General features: G+C 40.1%; 1 protein-coding gene across 5 annotated transcripts in view; it reads right to left on the bottom strand.

Moving 5' to 3' along the window:
* The window catches only part of CDH7 (cadherin 7), a 111,131-nt gene that overhangs the window by 1,351 nt on the left and 88,598 nt on the right, over positions 1 to 21,182 (bottom strand). For all 5 annotated transcript variants that reach the window (XM_028737433.2, XM_028737437.2, XM_028737432.2 and 2 more), the window contains 4 exons: positions 16,886 to 17,022; positions 15,049 to 15,170; positions 13,852 to 13,969; positions 10,570 to 10,821 (listed from right to left, as the gene is read on the bottom strand). In XM_028737433.2, the coding sequence (XP_028593266.2) occupies positions 10,570 to 10,821; positions 13,852 to 13,969; positions 15,049 to 15,170; positions 16,886 to 17,022 (629 nt within the window). The remainder of the gene's footprint in view (positions 1 to 10,569; positions 10,822 to 13,851; positions 13,970 to 15,048; positions 15,171 to 16,885; positions 17,023 to 21,182) is intronic.

The following is a 21,182-nucleotide window of genomic DNA, read 5'->3' as shown; positions in this document are numbered from 1 at the left end:
GCATATACTGAACTTTATCCATTCATTAAGGTTTTACTTACCAGCAGAGCTATTTCTAAATTATGCATAAGAGAACCGCTCATACACTATGGTGGTCATACCATACAGTCAGTTTTTAAATTTGCTAACAAGTTCTAAAATGGCTTTTAGACCAAGGGCTTTCAGACATTAAACAATTTATTGCCACCCTCATCCTGATTTAACATCTTCATATGTAATTCTGTATACTACACTGGCTGCCAAAACATAAATTTCCAGAGCCAGCTCGGGCCGAATATTACAACCTCACAGCCATGCAATAAAAAGAGACCTTCTTCTGAACTCTTAATTGCTCAGGTGATAAAAGCACATTCATAAACATACCATGTGTAATTTAACTGTCAGACTTTGGGAAGTGACTCCATTATTGAAGTATATGACGACAGGCTGCCTGATGAAGTATTCGATCCTTGATTGGGAAATTCAGGGTTGTTAAATAATGTCTAACATAAGTCTCCGTTTGTGCATTAAAAGCATCTCTCTAATAGATAACACTTTCCTTTAATGCAGAGTACGGCATCGTGTACCTGTGAATTATTTCTGATGAGAACTGCAAAGGCTGCTGGCATTTATTAGATCAGGCCTATGATATGAAGATGTAATAATTTTGCTATTTCTGATGCTTAAGAGGATTTCTTGTTGGCTTTAGTGCCAAGATGAACATTTGTGGAAACAGTCAAAGACTATTCAACATTTAAGTCTTGAGAGTCAGAGTGTGGAGAGGGCATTGCTTCCCAAGCAAAGGAGAGAGCTTAAAAGTTCTCTTTTTTGTGCCAGGAAAATCTGGCAGGGGAAAAAACAGTTTTTAAGCTTTCATCCTTGCTTGCATTTAACTTGTAGGATTTCAACCCGCAGCCTGCAGTTGCGTATGGTTGAAATTGTGTAAGTTAAATGCACGTAAGATGTGACCATACTCTAATGGGTGGTCACCAGAGTTAGCCACATGCAGAGTAGGCCCATTTAAACCAATGGAAGTTCATGGATTTCAATAGGCCTGCAGTTAGCATGACTTGTATAACACATAATAATCCAGATAGATAGATGGATAGATTAGATAGATAGATAGATAGATAGATAGATGATAGATAGATAGATGATTAGATAGATAGATAGATGATAGATAGATAGATAGATGATAGATAGATAGATAATCATACTAAGCTGTACCATACATTTATCATCATTTGCAACCAATGTTGTTCTTAAATCAAGCAAAGACATCATTTCAGTTCCAGATAACACGTGCACATTGTTTTAAGGGTAGCTCATCTATTTGTTGTTTTATTTTAAAAACAAAGGATATAAATTGTTTTATTTGCCTTCAATAAGCAATATAACCTACTGGAAGGAACCTACAGTCCAAGTTCCGTAAGTCCTTAAACAAAGCTGGAGGGTCCAATGTGCATCACAGTAGAGATACCTTAACTGTTTTTTCATAAATTGTGATGGCTTATTGGTTGTTTGCAACAACAATAGCTGCAGAACTTCAAGTTGCAGAAAATACCTCTCCCCTAAAATGATGTTTTAAGTATGCAATTTAACTCAGTGGCTACATTAGCACAATACCACATAAATGAAAACATTTTGACGTATTCTCATTTTCAAATGTATACTACCTTTAATAGTGGCATACAATGAGGTTGAGTAGGGTGCCTCTTCCATGTTTCTCTTCTTAGATAGCTAAATCTCTGCTCTGAGTATGGGGAAAGGTACTATAAACTGCTTGGTAGGCACATTAACAAGTTGGACCTGCAACTAACATGCTGCAGTCCTCCTCTTTAAGACTGCAACTAGCTAACCAGCATCAGGCACCAATTATTTGCTGTTTTGTCTACTGCTGAAAACCTACCTATTTGCTCAGGTGTTCCCAGGCAATGAGTTTTTAAACAATTCTTGGATGCCACCACTGTACATTTTATTTTATTCTTTTATTGCATGGCTAATTATCATGATACTGTTTGTAATTAAAGGTGGCATATAAATGAGCTGAAGAAATAAGATGTGGGGATAATACTGAAAGTGGGTTTTGGAAGACTTGTTCTGTGGTGTGGAAAAGTCTGTAGCAGAACACATTGTGAATCTAGAAGGATGGTTTTCAAAGCTGTGAAAATCAGTCACCTTTGGCAAGTGGCAATCTTATTGTGGCCAATTTCATAGGCTGATAATGAGCACAAACACAAGGTAAGAACTATAAAGTCATTAAAGTGGAAAGATTTCAAGACTTAGCCCTACAATTTTATGAAATAAAATATTGAGGATAGTAATAAGATTCAAATGAAGAGCCCACTGATGAAGCTCGTCTCTTTTCTCTTTTAAAAGAATTACTTTTGACCACACTAGGATGGTACTACAGCCATGTATTGAGCAGTTAATCTTTTCTTTGCTCCAGTGAAAATGTGTTTTCACACTATGACATGTTCAGCAGACTTCATCTGGGGAGTTAAATACCTGCTAATAAGTGCAAAATATATGAAACTTAGTAGATCTGCCAGCCTAGAGGTACAATAAAAATCACGATAAAATGAATGTTTTATGTGGTTATGCCTCACACAGCCCACGATTGCTTGAAGCCAAGAAAAATATGAAGTCCTTTGAAAGGTTAAACATTTTAGCATTTAAATGGCTTTAAGAGAATATTAATTTCTAATCACTCCAACTGCTCCTGAACAATAATTTTTAACCTCTGCATGAATAAATCCCACTTTAGCGACTCTGCAAGAGCCATGGCACTCGCTGCCTGCAAAACCAGTTAGTGCTGAATTCCAGTGCGAGAACAGTTGGATTTCAACGGGAACTGCTTTAGAAGAGATACTGAAGGAGAAAGGGAGGGGAATCCCAACAACTTCATGGCAATAATCAGTGTCTAGTTGAATGGCCAGAAAGGCTAATTTTCAGGATTGTTCATTAATTTTACTTATAACCACAACCTCCAGGCTTCAAAATTGAAAATCTACCATTGCTACAAGCATACAGCACATCCCCACTAAGCCACATATTTTAAAATAGATGACTGAGCACTCCTAAACCTGCCTTGGATTAACCCCAAAATTTTATGACACCCCCCCCAAAAAACCCCCAGAAGACCTAAGTTAATTTTTCTGAATCAACCACAGAGGAAATCCAAAAAATTACCTGCCTATCTTCTTGCAAGGTTTCCTTCTCTATAGCAAGTGAAGAAATCTGAAGGCACTCCATTGGTTTGCATGGGGGAGCACTGCAGGAGCCCAATCAAAGGATAGAGATGTTTATTGTCTACTTACCTTTGGCAGGGGTTATGCCCCCCCACCCTTGGATTGGGCCCTATGCTATGGATCAGCATTGAGTGCTGTCTCCCCACCATGTATTGGGCCTCAACAATGGTGAGATTATTCCCTGAATTATCCTCAGCAGAAAATAAACCCCCTCTTTAGTCCCCAGATTGGGTCCTTAAGTCATTTACTTTTCCTCTCTGGAATTGAGAGAAATTTCCTATGCATGTTTAGAGTAGCTCAGTTGATGGAGCATGAGACTCTCAATCACAGAGTCATGGGGTTTGAAACCCACATTGGGCGAATATTCCTGCATTGTACTCTACCATTCTCCGATTCTGTGTTTAATCAGAAGTAAGTCCCATTGCATCATATAGGGCTTATTCTCAGGTAGGAATGGGTGAATCTAATTTCAGTTGCTCTAAGTTTGTTATTTTCCCACTCTTAAGTACAGTTCTCCACATTTCAATCAATTTCAGTTCCCCATTTATTCACTCTTAAGTTCAATTATCTATATTTCCACATCAGTATATATATATATATATGTCCTTATGAAAATTCATCAGCATACACATACACATTTTTGTATGCAATTTTCCCCAATAGATGCATTTTGTGCACATTTTAGCATAAGCATTTTGTACATATAGTGCATGGGTAGGCAAACTAAGGCCCAGGGGCCAGATCCGGCCCAATCACCTTCTAAATCCAGCCTGCGGACGGTCCGGGAATCAGCGTGTTTTTACATGAGTAGAATGTGTCCTTTTATTTAAAATGCATCTCTGGGTTATTTGTGGGGCCTGCCTGGTGTTTTTACATGAGTAGAATATGCACTTTTATTTACAATGCACCTCTGGGTTATTTGTGGGGCATAGGAATTTGTTCATTCCCCCCCCAAAAAAAAATATAGTCCAGCCCCCCCACAAGGTCTGAGAGACAGTGGACCTGCTGAAAAAGTTTCCTGACCCCTGGAAGGTGGAAATTAGGTAGCTTGCCTTGAAACACTAACTGAATCAAATTTCTTCCCCATACCTACTCCCAGGAAAGTTTGTATAGGTGAAGTTGACTATTATTCTCCAGCTTGTTTCAATCCAGACTGGGGATAATCCCGGTGCCAGTAGAGCTTGCATCTCCCTTAAGACTGAGCATAGCAATATTATTAGCTTGGCTAGGAAGAACGTGGCTGCCATCTCTGCCTTGGAACAACCCATACAATCTATGGAATGGGTACAAAGTAAGAGTACACTCCAGCCAAAATGAATGTTACGAGTTTGGTTGAAGTGATGCCAGTAGGGAGGCTAGTGCATCCACCCCTGGTACCAAAAGCCAGGCTGAACATACATGGTTTCTAAAGTTCATGTTTGAGTTTGGCAAGGTTCAAGAGGAAGGAAATTAAGACTCTTAAAGTGCAATTACCAGAAATGCTGCACTCTCTGTGTGATCCTCCAACACATTCCAGATGACTGTGCTGTTTCCACCAAAAAGTAGTGGATTCATGTTTATTTTTGTTTCTTTATTTATATTAGGGGCAATGCCTGCTTTGAAAGACCACCTTCTTCCACACAAACATGCTCATTATTTGCATGCAACTTGGGAGGCCTCTTCACTGACCACGTCCAGGTAGTTAAGCCTCTTCATTCTGCACAGCTTTGAATGGTTTGAATTCTCATTTGTCTATGGATTTTTTAAATGCATTCTTGCCCCCCCCCCAAATGCTATTTTAACATTGTCAATTGTCTTGGGGCCTTTTGGAGGCTGAAAGGCAGTATATAAACGATTTTATGTGGGGGGAAATGTTACGGGGAAATGAAAATAGCTATTAGGACACTTTCTTGTGGGCCATAAAGGGGACTTCCCCTGTGCACACCAGTGCTCCTATGTGCCATTGATACATCGGATGAGGAAAAAGGTTTTGGCTTATCAATAACATTCCCGTGCCTAACTGAAGCACAGGAAAAACCTTTTGAGTTTGAGAAACAGTTGTACGTGTCTGAGGGGGCACAAAATGATCGTTACGATTATGTTAAACAGTTATTATAAAAGCAATTACTATTGTGTGTCTGTGATGTTAACTGGGGGGAAATTACACCGCAATTGCCATATAATTCTCAGAGGCATTGAAGATTTTCCTCACTTATTTCTTTAAGGAATTATGTACAGTATAAAAATAATGACACCCAGCAAGATAATTTTCTTGTGCTTTTTATAAGCTACAATCATGTATTTTTCCGATCTTTACTCCCCACCCCATTTTTTAAAAAACCAACATCACAGCTGACAAGAGTTAGAATACAATATGCTTCATATGTACAGATTGCCTTAAAGGCTTCCAATAACAACAGGGCTATTTGGATCTGAGAGGTGATGCCTGTCTAAATGAAAAAAATGAAGTAAGAGACATAGGAAGGAGAAATATGGACAGTATCAATTCAGTCTGTGTGTTTTTTTTAATTAAAAAAAAACATTTTCCCATATAAAAAGCTCCCCAAATGTAGTAGCGTGGTCCCATTAGGGACAGGAATACACTAAAGCACTCCTGTGCATGTTTCCTACTTGCAGGGATATTTTTTTAACATGGGGGAAAATTCAAAGTGTGACACTCTATCCTTAGCCTGTAAAGGTGCAGGCTGGAATTTTACCACTTCAGTCTCTCACCTCATACTGCGTAATGTGGACAGCAGCTCCCTTTTATTTATTGTTTTACAAATAAGGAGTAGAGGTTGAACAGTATTTAACAAGCAAAGGTTGCCCATTATGAGTTATGGGGTATACATCTAGATTTTTAAAAGAGTAATGGAGAGGTGCATTGTGAAATACTTCCTCTCTGTTGAAAGGGAAGAATCAGGCAATTTTGGCCTGTGACATATTTTTAGCTTTCCTCTTTCTTTTCCTTTCTTTTCTATTAAAGGTAAAGGTACCCCTGCCCATACGGGCCAGTCTTGACAGACTCTAGGGTTGTGCGCCCATCTCACTCAAGAGGCCGGGGGCCAGCGCTGTCCGGAGACACTTCCGGGTCACGTGGCCAGCGTGACATCGCTGCTCTGGCAAGCCAGAGCCGCACACGGAAACGCCGTTTACCTTCCCGCCAGTAAGCGGTCCCTATTTATCTACTTGCACCCGGGGGTGCTTTCGAACTGCTAGGTTGGCAGGCGCTGGGACCGAGCAGCGGGAGCGCACCCCGCCGCGGGGATTCGAACCGCCAACCTTTCGATCGGCAAGCCCTAGGCGCTGAGGCTTTTACCCACAGCGCCACCCGCGTCCCTGCTTTTCTATTAGCTTTCCTCTTTTTACCAAAAATGGGGGGGGGGGAGATGAAACAAGTAGACAAATCATACTCGGAACAGATCCATTTAAATCAATAAAGCCCATTATTTCAGTATGTCAGACCTAAGTTAGACTTAGTTGGATATTATCCTTAGTAAATTTCTGGGATTAGGATGATTGTTTAAAATATTAAGTTCCTTAACATTTTATAAAATATTAAGGTCATGTATCCATAGCAGTGACCATAGGAGGAATGACTGCTGGGAGGAACGCAGAGAGAAGAAACCCCATGGTGTATCAGTACAGGGGGGAAAGGGTTAAGAACCTCCAGCCAGTCTGGTCAAATTAGGCAACCCACAGCTATAATTTACTTAAACAGATACTGCAATTGATACTTCTGTGATTGTAAAATTAAGTTCAACTCATACTTCCAAGTAAACATGAATGGGATTGGACTCTAAGATGTCTTTCTGAACACCGCTCTAAATCAGGCAACAGCTAGGTAGAGAATAATTCAGAAATATTTGTGGCATAAAGTTTGTTCTTCATCTAACAATTTGTATTCTGCCGAGTTGATTTAAAACTCCCAGTAATTTTGAGCAAAGTTCAATTTGGCTTGAAATGCTCTTTTCTGTGACACTTGGAATATGGAGAGCATTGCATGTAAACTATGGAAACTGTTTTTGCAGTTTTAACAGTCTGAAAGGTTGTCTGGAGAGCTTTGTCTTCACATATGTCATTTCTTGTCATGGGCAATGTCACTTCCTGAATAAAACACTGTCGTCTTTGAATCTCGTACTTTTCCTGGAAAACTCTACCTGTCTGTTCCTAAGACACCTGAACCACAGGAGGCCTAGGTTGGAAACCAGAATCCATAGATGAAGAATGAGTCAATTCTGACAAGCCCAGCCAAATGCAAAGTGATGGATGGATCGGTATTTTGCACTAGCAGTTACTGCACTTGGTTCCCTACTAGGTTCAAATTCTGTCACATAGACATTTCTCAATAGATGGTCAAGTTTTAAGAAACATAAATGAACAGAAATCCAATTAAATATCAAGACATGTCAAAATTACACTGTTCGCTACTGAATTCATTTTCAGTTTTACCTACTCACCTGAAATATTATGCTGTTTGAAAAAACAATGTTACATGAAAGAAACACGTGTATGTCTAAATTCTTACTAATGGAATTATATTGTATCTGTTCCATATGCTCTATGGTATTTTCATATTCATTAATATTTTTGGGCAAATGGAAATACATTTTGATGCTTCAGTTATATACTCAATAATCTAACATTTGCCAGCTATATTTATTAAGGGGTTTTGGACACATACACAAGCAGTAATAAGTTTATGTTCAGCTGTATTCCTATACAGTCATATCTCGGGTTATGGATATTTCTGGTTGCGCGATTTCGGGTTGCGCATCACGCCGAACCCGGAAGTACCGGAACGGGTTACTTCCGGGTTTTGGGGCTTATGCATGCGCAGAAGCGCCGAATCGCGACCCGTGCGTGCGCAGATGCAGTGCTGTAGGTTGCAAACGTGCTTTCCGCATGGATCACATTTGTAACCCGAGCATCCACTGTACTCACTTACCTGGTGTAAGCTACATTTAACTCAATAAATCTTACTTTTGGGCAGACATGTCAAGGCTTGGGCATTATAAGCCTATGACTACTAGACTATGTCCATTATTGTTTACTAATCCAGTTTTCTGCCTGCATTTCCCATGTGTAAGTTGTGCCTGATTAAAGAGACCTCACTGCTCCCAGCACTATCTATTACACTCCTTATCATAACTTGACTTGGGCTATGTATATCTGAACTTTAAAAGTTAAAATAAATGCACCTACTTGACAGAGAATATAAATCATCTCCTTTGCAAAAACAGGAACAATTCTAGCCTTTTAAAAAGGTTGCTGGCAAATGTAGCCCACTTATAAAGGGGCCTGGTTTGCACATCCCATTGAACCATACTTAAACTATGGTTTAATATGAATGATAAAGCATGCTGGTAATATCGGTGGTTTGCTCTTCCACTGCTGCCAGGAAACAAGCCATGTTCTGGCATGTTGAGTTGTCCAAAACCAGGGTTTCTCTCCACACAAACCACGAGAAGCCAAAAACTGCTTAATGTTTGTGCCTTGTTTTCCCAAAACAAACCATGAGCCCAGTTTGTACAAGCCAGACAAAGTAGTCAGGAAAAAGTGAAGTACCTGTGATTTCAGCAGCAGGCAACCATACATTGCTCATTCACATGAAAGCATAGGCATTTTTTTTTACTGTGCATTAATGTGAAGTGTGAACCAGTGTGTGTCTACTACAGACAATGATCTATACACATGGTAATAATGATGAAAAATCTCCTTCAGAGAAATGTGAAGTTCTGGCAATTCTTGCATGATCATTATTTGCCTAGAAGGTGCCAGGACTGTGCCAAGTCCTAACTGCCATATGCACTCAAGTAAGGTGCCAAGCAATGATTTAAAAAATGCTATCACAGTTCAGAGCTTTTTATAGATTTAGACTTTAGAAAAGGTGCTTTCTCCCCCAGTCTCCAGTCCCATTTTTTATTTGTGAATTGGTGCTTCTAATCTGAGGTGATTGTGAGAATGGAACACAGATTGTATAAATGTATCTGTGCCTCTGAGCTTATTCCGGATAACCAGGTGTGAGTCTGTAACCATCACAGATTCCAGGCTGCAAATGCATAATCAAGAGCCTGAACACCTTCTGGAAAGGTAGAAGTAACGTTACTTTCAGTGTTACCAAATCTATATACAGTGGTACCTTGAGTTACAAATGCCTCAGGTTCAAAAACTCTGCTAACCTGGAAGAGTTACCTCAAGTTGAGAACTTTGCCCCAGGATGAGAACAGAAATTGTGTGCTGGCAGCGCAGCAGCAGCAAGAGGCCCCATTAGCGAAAGCACGCCTCTAGTTAAGAACAGTTTCAGGTTAAGAACGGACTTCCGGAATGAATTAAGTTCATAACTAGAGGTACCACTGTATAAGGTTTGGTATATATAAGCCTAAGGTTGAGGGTTAGGCTCTAAGGCTGCAGTTCTTATGCTTTACATCTTGTGTTGGACTAAACAAATGTGTCTTAAGTGTGGCTGACATGACAGAAACTAATTATTTTAGAGAATTTAAGATGTGTGATGCAGTTTCATCTACTGAAATTAAGAAAGTCTTGGTTAGTCAGTACCTAGATATGAGAAGCCCCAAAGGCCTTATCTGTGGTGGCACTCACTCTCTAGAAGGGTTTCCCCCCAGAAATCAGTCACATGTCAATATTAGCGAAATTTAAACACATTCTGAAAACATTTCTCTTCATGCTAGCTACTGATGTCATGATGGCTATGGATCTGAATATCACTTGCTGGAAACTGCAGGAGGGGAAAGTCCTCTTGCACTCAGGTCCTGCCTGCGAGTTTCCCAAAGGGACAGTCATACCTTGGCTGTTGAACGCCTTGGTACTCAGACGTTTTGACTCCCAAATGCTGCAAACCCAGAAGTGAGTGTTCCGGTTTGTGAACGTTTTTCAGAAGCCAAAACGTGGCTTCCGCATCCATAGTGCAGAAAGCTCCTACAACCAATCGGAAGCCATGCCTTGGTTGTCGAGCAGACTCCTGGAGCAGTTTAAGTTTGCCAACCAAGGTACTGCTGTATCTGGTTGAACAGTGAGAACAGGATGCTGGACTAGATGGGAATTGGCCTGATCCACTGCCTCCCACTGTAGAACCTTTAAGGTTTCCTTTTCTAACTCTTGATTGTTACTTCTTGTATTTAGTGAGTTTATTTGCATTTTGGTTTCTGTATTATATTTCATGATCTATTGTACACAACCTCGAGATGGCCACATTACAGGCAGTATACAAATATCATAATAAATAAACACATTTTATTTGATCCCCACCCAAGCAATTGCAAACACATATAAGTAAAGAAATTGCATTTGTTCTGAAGGAAAACAGTCCCTCTCCAAGGAACAAACCCCAAAGACATACCTAGCAATGTCAGAACACAAGCCAGTATCGCTATGAGTGCCCCGGTGCTAAGTCCTGCTGGCAAGATGTAGGCCTCTGCGTTGCATGTTTGGGCAATGCCATCTGCGTCACAGTCGCACACCCGGATAGTGAGTGTGTTGGTGCTGCTCAGTGAAGGAGAGCCACTGTCCACAATAAATACTGGCAAATAGTAAACTGACTGCTCCTGCCTCCGGAATCCATTTCTTCTGGTTAGAATAGATGCCGTGTTATCTGGACCGAAACAAAGACAAAGAGTGAAACTGACAGGATTTCTTCAAGAAATATTCTGTGCCTTTTAAAAATATATATCAATTTATTATGCCCTTTGTTTTACCCTTACCAATAGCAACAAGCTTGCAGTCTTTACAACCTGAGACTGCAAAGAACAAGCCTTGGGAAGGGATGAAGGTTAGCCCACCTTGGGTCCTTCATATGTATCCCTTCATAGGTATCCCTTGTTTAATGCCGTTCCATGTCTCCTTGCCTAATTCCCTAGTCAAGCTGCGGCAAGTCTTCCACATTGCCTGATGACAGGCCTTGTAAATGCAAGGTGCAATCTTAATAGAGGGGTTCAAGAAAAGACAACAGAAAGGGTAAAAATTCATGTTCTCATGTCTCATTGGCTTATCCTGGTCTAGGATCCATGTGCATGTGGAGAACAGCAGAGAGACATGTTCTGATCCACTAGGCCCATAAAGGAAAATTTATCATGAATGCTTCATTTCATATCTTAAATTTCACTCACTTTTTTCCATTTTTTTTTATTTATTTTTTTTGAAAAAGAGGACTACATGACTTGGCCTTCCATGAGTATCTCTAGCCACTCTATCTTTGTAGAGTGTTTCGGGTGTGTGTGTGTGTGTGTGTGTGTGTGTGTGTGTGTGTAGGAAGGGATGTGTTCATCAAACCCTGAGAAAAGGATTTGTCGTTCAGTTAAGAATTTGAATAATGCCACTGCTAATCTAAACAAAAATGTGCAAATTCTCAGAAAACGATATCAGGATTCCAATGTCAAGGAGTGTAAAGGTCTCTTAAAGGTGCTTTAAATTAATTGTTTCTCTAAAAAGTACAGCACTTCATGGTTTAAATTGGATGGAAATCTAATACGTATGAATGGCACAAAGTAAATTATACAAGGAAGAATATGTATACAACTGTGTACCCATGAGCACAAAATAAATATTGTATACACACACACACACACACAGAGAGAGAGAGAGAGAGAGAGAGAGAGAGATGATCTGCACTGGCACTTAAGTGTGTGTGCAAATGACAGCTCACTTGTGCTTGCAAGTAATGGCTAAGTTCTAATGAACTTTGTTTGGTCCTGAGTTTCTTATCTGTTGGCACTTAAAGAAAAACACCCCCCCTTAATGCACAACTTTGTGAAGCAGATCTTTTCTCTTTGCTCTAACCAATTAGGGAAAGATAAGGCTCTTAAGAAAACAGAATGGTCTATAAGATGGTCTACCTCAATCTTGTCTACACTGACCTGGAAAGGCCAAATTGATTGATGTGAAGTATGTGCTCCAATACTAAGTTATAGCCCTTTCTGTAGGCTTCTTGCTATTATCCATAATTATATCATCAGCGTCATACATGAGGACACTAACATAGCTGAGTGTACAACACATCAGCTGAAGAAGATGAGAACAGTATTTTTCTTTGGTGGCTCATGGTTTAAAACATTGGATTGTTTCTTAAAATGGGGCTGTTTATTATAATAATTCAGATGGCTTTGTTAAAAAAACATAACCTTGGAACTAAGGAAGTCCAGACTGAAACTTAGGGGGCAAATCTATGTAGTCAAGAGAACATCCTCAATGAATGTATCTCTGTTAACATCTTTCAAGGAGTAAAGTGAGCAAAAATGCATTATAAATGACACATTCTGAAGATAATTCATGTATATTTGCCTCTTGCTATGTATATTAAAAGGATGTGCATTTGAGACCTAATAAAATTAGCAGCTCTTGAAATTCCTCTCAGAGGTACCATGTGAATCAACACAAATTGCTGTCACAACTGATTTCCAATTGTTTTTCAGATGTTCATGGATGAACAGATACAACAAATAATTTACTTTTTGCTAATGGATCACACCTAAGATCTTTGAATAAATGAATAACAAATATTTCAGTGTATATACTAAAAATATACAAAAAGGTGACAACTGACTTTAAAAATCTCCTGCCAGTTTCAGAACCAATATATGCTTTTCTCTCTGGAGGAGGTGCAAGCTTAAACATCACTTGTGAATACGGTGAGAAATCATAATTGGCATATTTGTATTTTTTAATACAAACTGTAAAACTTGAAACAGAGGGGAGCATTTTCCAAAAATAAAACAAACAGCAACGAAACAATGAAAAGCCTCCTAACTTCTACATGCTTATTTTGGAATGCAGAAGATTCAAGAACTTGTAAATAGGAACTTGCAAATTGCAGTGGCATTGATTGAACCATTATACGTGACACAGATTTCCTCCTTTGAAATGTCTGGTACCAGTCCTCACACCAGTTAAGGTTACCCTTCAGAAAAGGGTAATGGCTTTCTGTTTTGGAGGATCTGCTGCATTTATTTTTCATGTTTGAGATGGGGAGCTGAAGGACTTCATCTAGAATTCTTTCCAACATCCACCTTTAAGGGCAAATGAAATATACAATAAATAAATAAAGCAAGAATAGCTCTTTCCAACTTTGCAAGGATCTCTACCCTTTAGCAAAATGTTGTTCCACGTAGGAGAGCGAAATCATACTAACAGCCTAGAAACATGGAACCTTTAGCTTGTGTTTCCAAAAAGTATTTTTAGCAGCAGAAGATATGGATGAAAAAGTTGTTTTCTCAAAGAGGTGGCCAATTTGCCATGTGTTTAAGGGCTCATTTCTATATTTCCTGAGTTACATTAATCAAACATGAGACCCAGGAAATTTTTCAGCTGCTGCCCTGAGGTATAATCTAATTTAGATAAAGACCTATAAAAACAAAAAGTGAAAAAGAGTCTGTTTAAGAATGGATCGGAAGCCCATCTGTTTGGCTCATGGCTTAAAATGATTTAAGCAGCAGCTTCTTTCTCCTGACAGATAATCTATGGATAAAAATTACTTTGGGGTCTGATTGCTCTTAATTAATGTTCTTCCTGACAGTGAAGTTACTCCAGATGACAGTCAGTATTGCCTGTCTGAAGAAATAAGAGTGTTGGTATGTCAACGCTCACAATGCCCTTGGGTTGACATTGACAATCACAGCCAGTACCTTACCTTTATTATCTTGTAATGTAAAGTTGTGGTTATTTGCAGCCTCCCCTGCCAAACTGAAGGAAAATTGATGACCACTAGGTGGATCATCTTTGTCAATGGCACTGATTCTTTGAATTGCCTAGAGAGAAAAGTGATTTGCCTTCAGGTTAGATTTTAGTTTGCATTAAATACAAGGCAATATTTTAGTCTGCATTCAATAAAAGGCAACTTCTCAGAGCTCTAAGAAGGGAGAGGAAATTTTATATAGTGGTGTGACCCACAGTCCGTTTTTGTTACATTCAGGTACTCATCAAAATTCAGGCACTCATCAGAATTTGGTTTAGAGTTTCTGTTTTGATAGCACCCCTGTTAATTTTGTGTGTGTGATTACAAGGGATGCTGAAAGAGTTAAATTGGGGAAAATGTTGCATGGGGACACAGGCAGCCATTGTCATTTAAATAGTGTCCGTGCAGATAAAAACCTAGGGAAATATCCAACTAAACAGTTCTGCTAGCACAAGGAGTTTTAGTTGCACAATAAAACCTCCCCATCCTCCCTAAACACTTCCTGAATGCCATGTAAATCTGAATCCAGAAGGTTGTGAGAACTGACAGAACATATTTAGGAGTTGAATAAGGAAAGGGCAGGGAAGTTCATTGCTTATCTAAAAAACCTTGTGTTGGTGGAACAGTTTAATTGGGTAACGCCTCTGCTGATAATATTTTTTAAAAAATTCAAGCTGAATTGAGAACGTTGGTAGGATGTGACACAGTAGCAATTCTTAAAGAATTAATATGTTCCAGGAATTCAAGGAATTATGAGAGATTCATTATTCAACAGTTGAGGACACATGAGAAAGAAGGCCATTTTTGGAATCCAAGCATAAAAGCATCTAGCTGGTACTCAGTGTAGTTTTACCCTAAAAAAGATCTATTTTAGTGAAATTAACTGGAAGAATGGAAATTTGCTATTTTCATGGATTAGGAAGTGTAGAGGATGATCAAAATCATATGCAGTGTATATTTACCTGTGCAGTTTTCTCACAGGCTCGTGGATGATGGTTTCATATCTAGTTAATGTTTGTTTTAGCTTCAAATCAACATGTCATTTTTACTGCAATAAACTGATTATATTTTATCTTAAAAGAGGCATCAATGCAAATCAAATTACTGCTGTGCAGCAAATATCATCAAGCTGTTAGGAATATAAATCCACACCTGGCCAGGTTCTGCATTTTCACAGACAGTAGTTTCATAATCCATTGCAAACTCAGGAGCATTGTCGTTGATGTCAAGAATAGTGATGGCCACATATCCCCTCCCAATTTGCGAAGGATTTTCTGTTGCAAAGGACAAGAACCAGTTGTTATTATTCATAATGAACCAATTCTGAAACTATGAAATATGTTCCATATTTCTGGAACCACAAAATTAAGTTGTCAGTGGGATTTTTGTCACTAAGAGTGAACCAAAACTGAAAAGAAGAAAAGGGCTGCCATGCTTGATCAGGCCGATGGTTCTTCAAGTACATTGTCCTATTTCTCCTAATGGCCCACACTGAATGTATGAGAAAAAGGTACAGGGAAGGGAATAAAGAAGGATAATTTCTCCAGCTCCTTCCATTTCCTTTCTTTTGCCAGCAGTTAGAGAATTGTAATTATTTTCCCTGTATAACCATGGATGCATCTATGACAAATGATGGGTCTTAATCTAGCAGTATCAATGAACCCTTGTTATACAAATGTAAGTAAACTGTAATTCTACAGTCACAAGTTGTTATATTGTATAATTGGTATACAACATGGTGCCATTCAGATGTTGTTGGATTACAGCTGGGGAAAACTTTATTGGCCAAAGGGCTGGATGGTTATCTCTCCAATCCTGTTGGCCAAATCTGACAGACATGCAAGCCAGCCCATTTGTAAATCACATGGCATAACTATGATGCCAGGTGATAGTATGCTTTGAAGCCCTGGTTGTCAAGACTTCAGAGGGTGCTGTAGGCTGTTTGAAAGCCTTTTTGCAAGCAGCCTCTCCATCAAACCCATGAAAAGTGGAGCTTAAAAAGGCATTGTGGAACTGTTTGCAAAAGGGTTTTCAAACAGACTTATGCTGTGCTTTGGCTCCATGCACCTGTTCCTAGCAGGGGAATAGACACTTACAGCTAAACTCAGCAGGAATTAACCATCACTCATGAACTGATGAGCAGGGGTTATGCTGTGTATGCCCCAAGTCCCCTGCTAGAAACAGGTGTAAGCAGCCAATGCAGGATTGAACCCTGACCCACCCATCCTCCATCAGAGTGACATCAGCAGATCGTAAGGTGGAAGTGGTTTTTGAGAAGTAACCTCATGGGCCAAATTTGTTCCTCAGTTTAAGCCATATGTTAAATATTTCCCACCCCTGGTCCATGTTGATGGGAGTTGCATTCCAAACTTCTGGTGGGCACCTTGTTGACTACTTCTGTACACACTGTCAATTCTAACACTATGGGTGAAATTCAAAGCCACATGCTTCCATTCATTCTATTTGCATGTACACTTCAGGTTGCCAGAGGGAACAATCCCTCTCTTCTCCCCCACACACCGTTTTGGGGGTTCATCAGATCCCTCAAGATAATTTGGAGGGGGGCAGTGGAAAGAGATAGGGCAAAACCCCATTTTGCATGCATAAATCCTTGAACAGGGCTTCTGCTGCTGGGTGAATCCTAGGTGAATCCTGCCCCATATATTTATTTAACTCTTTGATTTCCATCCTCTCTCTTTTAATCCAAGGAGATGCCCATGGAAGATTAAACAATAAAATATAAATACATTAAGGCTGTTTCTGCCCTCTTTGAGACACTATAGTTCTAAGGTCAGGATTCTATGATACATGATACTGCCTAAAAACCTTAGAGAATTAGCATGAAATAGCATTAACTTTTAACTCATTAGAGTTAACTGTTTATGGCTTAAGGCATCTCTTCCAACACTAAAAGTTCTTCGTGAACAACTTGATTCATTTCACCAACACTTTTAAAAGCTTAAAAAATGGCTTTGCAGTGGGAACTTACGACTCTCCATAGCCAAGACAGTGATGTTATGAACAGCGTTTGTTTCTCTATCCAACGGCTTCGCAGTGGTAATCACTCCACTGTTGGCATCAATATTAAAATATCTCTCCAGGTCTGTGTTTCGATCTATTGAGTACCTGGATGAAAGATGAAAGAAAACTTTTGATGTATGTATAATTGCAATGTGTGTGCGTGTTAAGTTTCATTTATTTCACATTAAGCTCAAAGAGCTTTTCATCCAGATTCTTTTCTCCTTTGTTGTCAGCTGTCTTACAGCCCTTACAGCACACAGAGAGTTTGTTACACAGAGCCATCTGATTCTGCAAAATTCACTGTGTCGAGGAAAGATGGCTCAGTTCCTGCATTTCATGATACCTTCCTAACTGAGGTCACAGGTATTTCCTTTCCATTTCTGCTCTTTTACTCTTAGGTCGACCACTCATTTATTTTTGGAAGACTCTACTTCTGAACCCAACCTAATGTGGAATAGATTTGGAACTGTGCCACCTGGCTGTATCAATCCCCTGTGGTTCCCAGCAGAGCTTCCACTGCGAGACATTGAACTTTTTGTCACAGGCAGAAAAGTCCATGGGGTGAATAAGAAAACTGTAGAGTAGGTCAGGGATTACATATTACTACATTTGCTCCTGGGGCCTTATTGTCATCATACAAACAGACTCCTGTCACTGAGCAACCTTGGCTTAAGCTCGCCTTGCCTGTTCTCCCAAGCTGTTTTCAAGGAGGAGAAAAGCTCAGACGGAAAATAAGCCATGAGAAAGGGAGAAAATGCCCATTGTTGACTGCTTAATTACCATCTTGTAAATTGGCTATGTACTTTTAGATCCATTAGAAACACACCTTTGATATAACACAATATACCAGAAGGCCAGATTGTGTTTAACTGGAATGCTGATTGACAGTGAATATATGACAGCCTGAAGTCACCTGCTTGCCATGAAATAAGTTTGTTTGTTTTTTTATAGCCCTGCTGATGATGCCCATTGGGACTGGTAGGGTAGAAGTCAGAGAACTGAACATTAGGAGGAGCCAGAGACAATGAGAGCCAGAGCTGGAGCAAGTGATTCTTGTTTTGCCCCCTATCGTCCTCCCGGCTGAATTCTAAAAGGGACAACACTGAGACATTAAGAGGAGAAAGCTAACAGGCAGTTTTAAGTCAGAAGGTAGGCAGGTGAGGGTTGGCCGAGGGTAGACTGAGGTTGGTGGGGCAGTGACTCATCCATCCAAAAGGATCACCTTCCATTGAAAGGGAGTTCTCAGTCACATTAATCTCTCTACATGATGCAGGAGGCAAAGAGAAGCAAATGAATGCACATAAAGGAAAGTGTAGTTGTGATGTGGATGTAAATCAGGGATAGGGAACCTGTGGCCCTCCACATTTATTGTACTACTAATCCGTGACCATTCATTGATCATGCTAATTGAGGCTGACCAAAACTGAAGTCCAATAATATCTGGCGTGTGGCAGGTTTTCCTGCCCTGGTGTAAGTAGCACTGGAAACTATTTAACTAGGATTCTACATAAGCAAATCAAAATAGAGTAGCATCCACATTTTACTTTAAGATACCTGCAGAAGGGTTCCCAGCAAAAAGACTCTGAAAAACACACACACGAGTACTTTAGTCAATTAATGTACAGTGGAGAAGAAGGGAGATGGAAAGGCCACACAGCATTCCACAGCTTGATTGGAAAGAAATAAGCAGGTCAGGATTTTTACCTCTTTGGCCAATCAAGGTAAAGCAAAAGTTCAGATCTTCCATAGCAACTACTGAGAGAACTAGGTTCACAATGCTGTGGGAACATGCTTAAGGATGCAAATACCACTGCTTGAAAAAAGGCAAGGACAAGCTGTTGCAAATTATGTTCTCTTCACATGAAATGCTTCCACTTTCCTCGGAAGTGACAACAATAAAAAACCCTCTCTTTGTGTGTGTGTGTGTGTGTGTGTGTCTTCGTTCACTTTTAACCAAAAGGATGGATAGCTCAAACAGTGATGATTTTGATTGTAAAGATGAGACAGTTTGCACATTTGTACTTCACAGTATTATTCCCAGATGGCAAGCCTTCATTCTGTTTTTTAGTGCAGTAATCCACTACAATGGTTTCCTGAATCAACAGTGCTTTCATAGAACAGAAAAGGCGGGATTTTCTATCACATTGCTCAAAAAGGCTCTGCAAATATACAACAGGGGTCACCCACCATTTTGGGCCAGTGGGAACATTTAGAATTTTGTGAAACTGACATGAGTGCCAGTCGCTAATTATTTGCAGGGCTGTTAACCAATCAAAATATTTTTGTTGTTTTCACTGAGTGAGCAATTACATTTTAAACTATACCTGCATATTACAAAAATATCAATATCATTGCATTTTAGTTACTAAAGGCAGTGGCCTGGATCTTAATGTATCTTCCATGAATGGAACAGAATTTCACAATCACAGAATGGAGTTTTGTCCCACCCCTTCTCTCTGCAACCCTGGAAAAAAATGGGGGGGGGGGGGTTTGGAGGACCCTTGCAGATGAAATTTGAAAATCTGACCCCTTGTGTGACTCTAACTAAATTGGTCCAGTTTAATGAACCCAAAGAGCATCAATTATTTTTATTGCCTACCCTTTAGGAATGTTTCTGCACTAATGACATGCTCATTTGGCTTTCATTTTAGTAACTCCCTGCTTTTGTTTTCTCCTCATGCTTGAACTGCTGTATTTGGTCAGCAATGCACAGCTCTTGAACAGCTTCATGGTTGGCATCCTTCCCCCAGAGACATCGCCTGTCACCTTTGCAATGTAGCCACTCTTGGCAGGCCTGGGCAGATGGAATTTAATCTCTGGACAGCTCTCAAGCTTCCTAGCTATTAACCCTGACACTGTTCAGCATAGCTAGTCAAAAGCCGGTTCCGAGAACATTAGTTTGCATGACATATTTCCTTGAGAAAAATTCAGCTGATTAAAGCCTTCTAATAACATTGGGTTGTATTCAAGTAGCATGAGTGTAGGCAGCTTGCACAACATTTTTCTCTCTTCCCTTCCTTTCCCACTGCAGCCCCCTGTACCCTCATCCCTCAACCCCTGCTCCAATGATTTGGGGAGACCTATAAAACAAACTGTATCCAAGTTGAAGTTTGCTTTTTGGGTCACACTTTTGAGTGGTTCTGTTCACTAGATGCTACCACCAGCAGAAGAGTTTCCTGTTCCTCCCATTTTCTCCTCTAGCCCCCTGAACAGCATCAAAACAGCTCTGGAGGTTGAGGGACAAGGAAGTCTAGTTGCACCAGTGAAAAAATGCACATGGAGCACTGGATACAACCCTGGGTGTTTCCTTAAACTGAAGTAAACGTAAAGGTAAAGGGACCCCTGACCATTAGGTCCAGTCGTGGCCGACTCTGGGGTTGAGGCGCTCATCTCGCTTTATTGGCCGAGGGAGCCGGCGTACAGCTTCCGGGTCATGTGGCCAGCATGACTAAGCCGCATGACTAACCAGAGCAGCGCACGGAAACGCCGTTTACCTTCCCACTGGAGCGGTACCTATTTATCTACTTGCACTTTGACATGCTTTTGAACTGCTAGGTTGGCAGGAGCAGGGACCGAGCAACGGGAGCTCACCCCGTTGCAGAGATTCGAACCGCCGACCTTCTGATCTGCAAGTCCTAGGCTCTGTGGTTTAACCCACAGTGCCACCTGCGTCCCATTAAACTGAAGTAGACTACTATAATTCCTGTGCTAAGGCTGAGAGAGAGATAGTAATGTTCCCAAGGCTGTTCAATGAGTCTTTGACTATACAGGTGTTTGAAATCACTTTTCCTAGACAGGCTCAATCTGCTTTTTAAGTGATGGAGCCAGTCACTTTAAAAGCTGTAGTTCAATTTTCTCAAGCAGACAACAAAATGAGGAGGATTGCAATAAAAACCTTTATGGCAGAGTAATTTAGGGAACCTGTATAGAAGTACAGCCTTATATACTAAAATAATGAATAAGTGTAAGATGTCTAAAACAAATAGTGACAACAATATGTTTTATCAGATGCACTGCCCCATTTTCTCTTTCTTTCAAGCTGCCAAGCTTGGGAGAAATTCTAATCAGGACTAAACAAAGGCAGGCAGGCATATAAAAAGGTTATAAAAAGGCCTTACACTTCATATCATTTTGAGTTTGGTAGCTGTGAATCCTCTGGAACTTTCATCCTTTCCCCCAGTCCCAGATGACAAAGGGACACACTTCATGTATTAAAAGGTGATCTCTTCTTATTTCATCATATATTTTTTCAAGGGGAGCCCCGG

This window comes from Podarcis muralis, chromosome 8 (genome assembly GCF_964188315.1).
Source record: "Podarcis muralis chromosome 8, rPodMur119.hap1.1, whole genome shotgun sequence".
Classification (NCBI taxonomy): domain Eukaryota; kingdom Metazoa; phylum Chordata; class Lepidosauria; order Squamata; family Lacertidae; genus Podarcis; species Podarcis muralis.
This window is presented reverse-complemented; position numbering and strand designations above follow the sequence as displayed.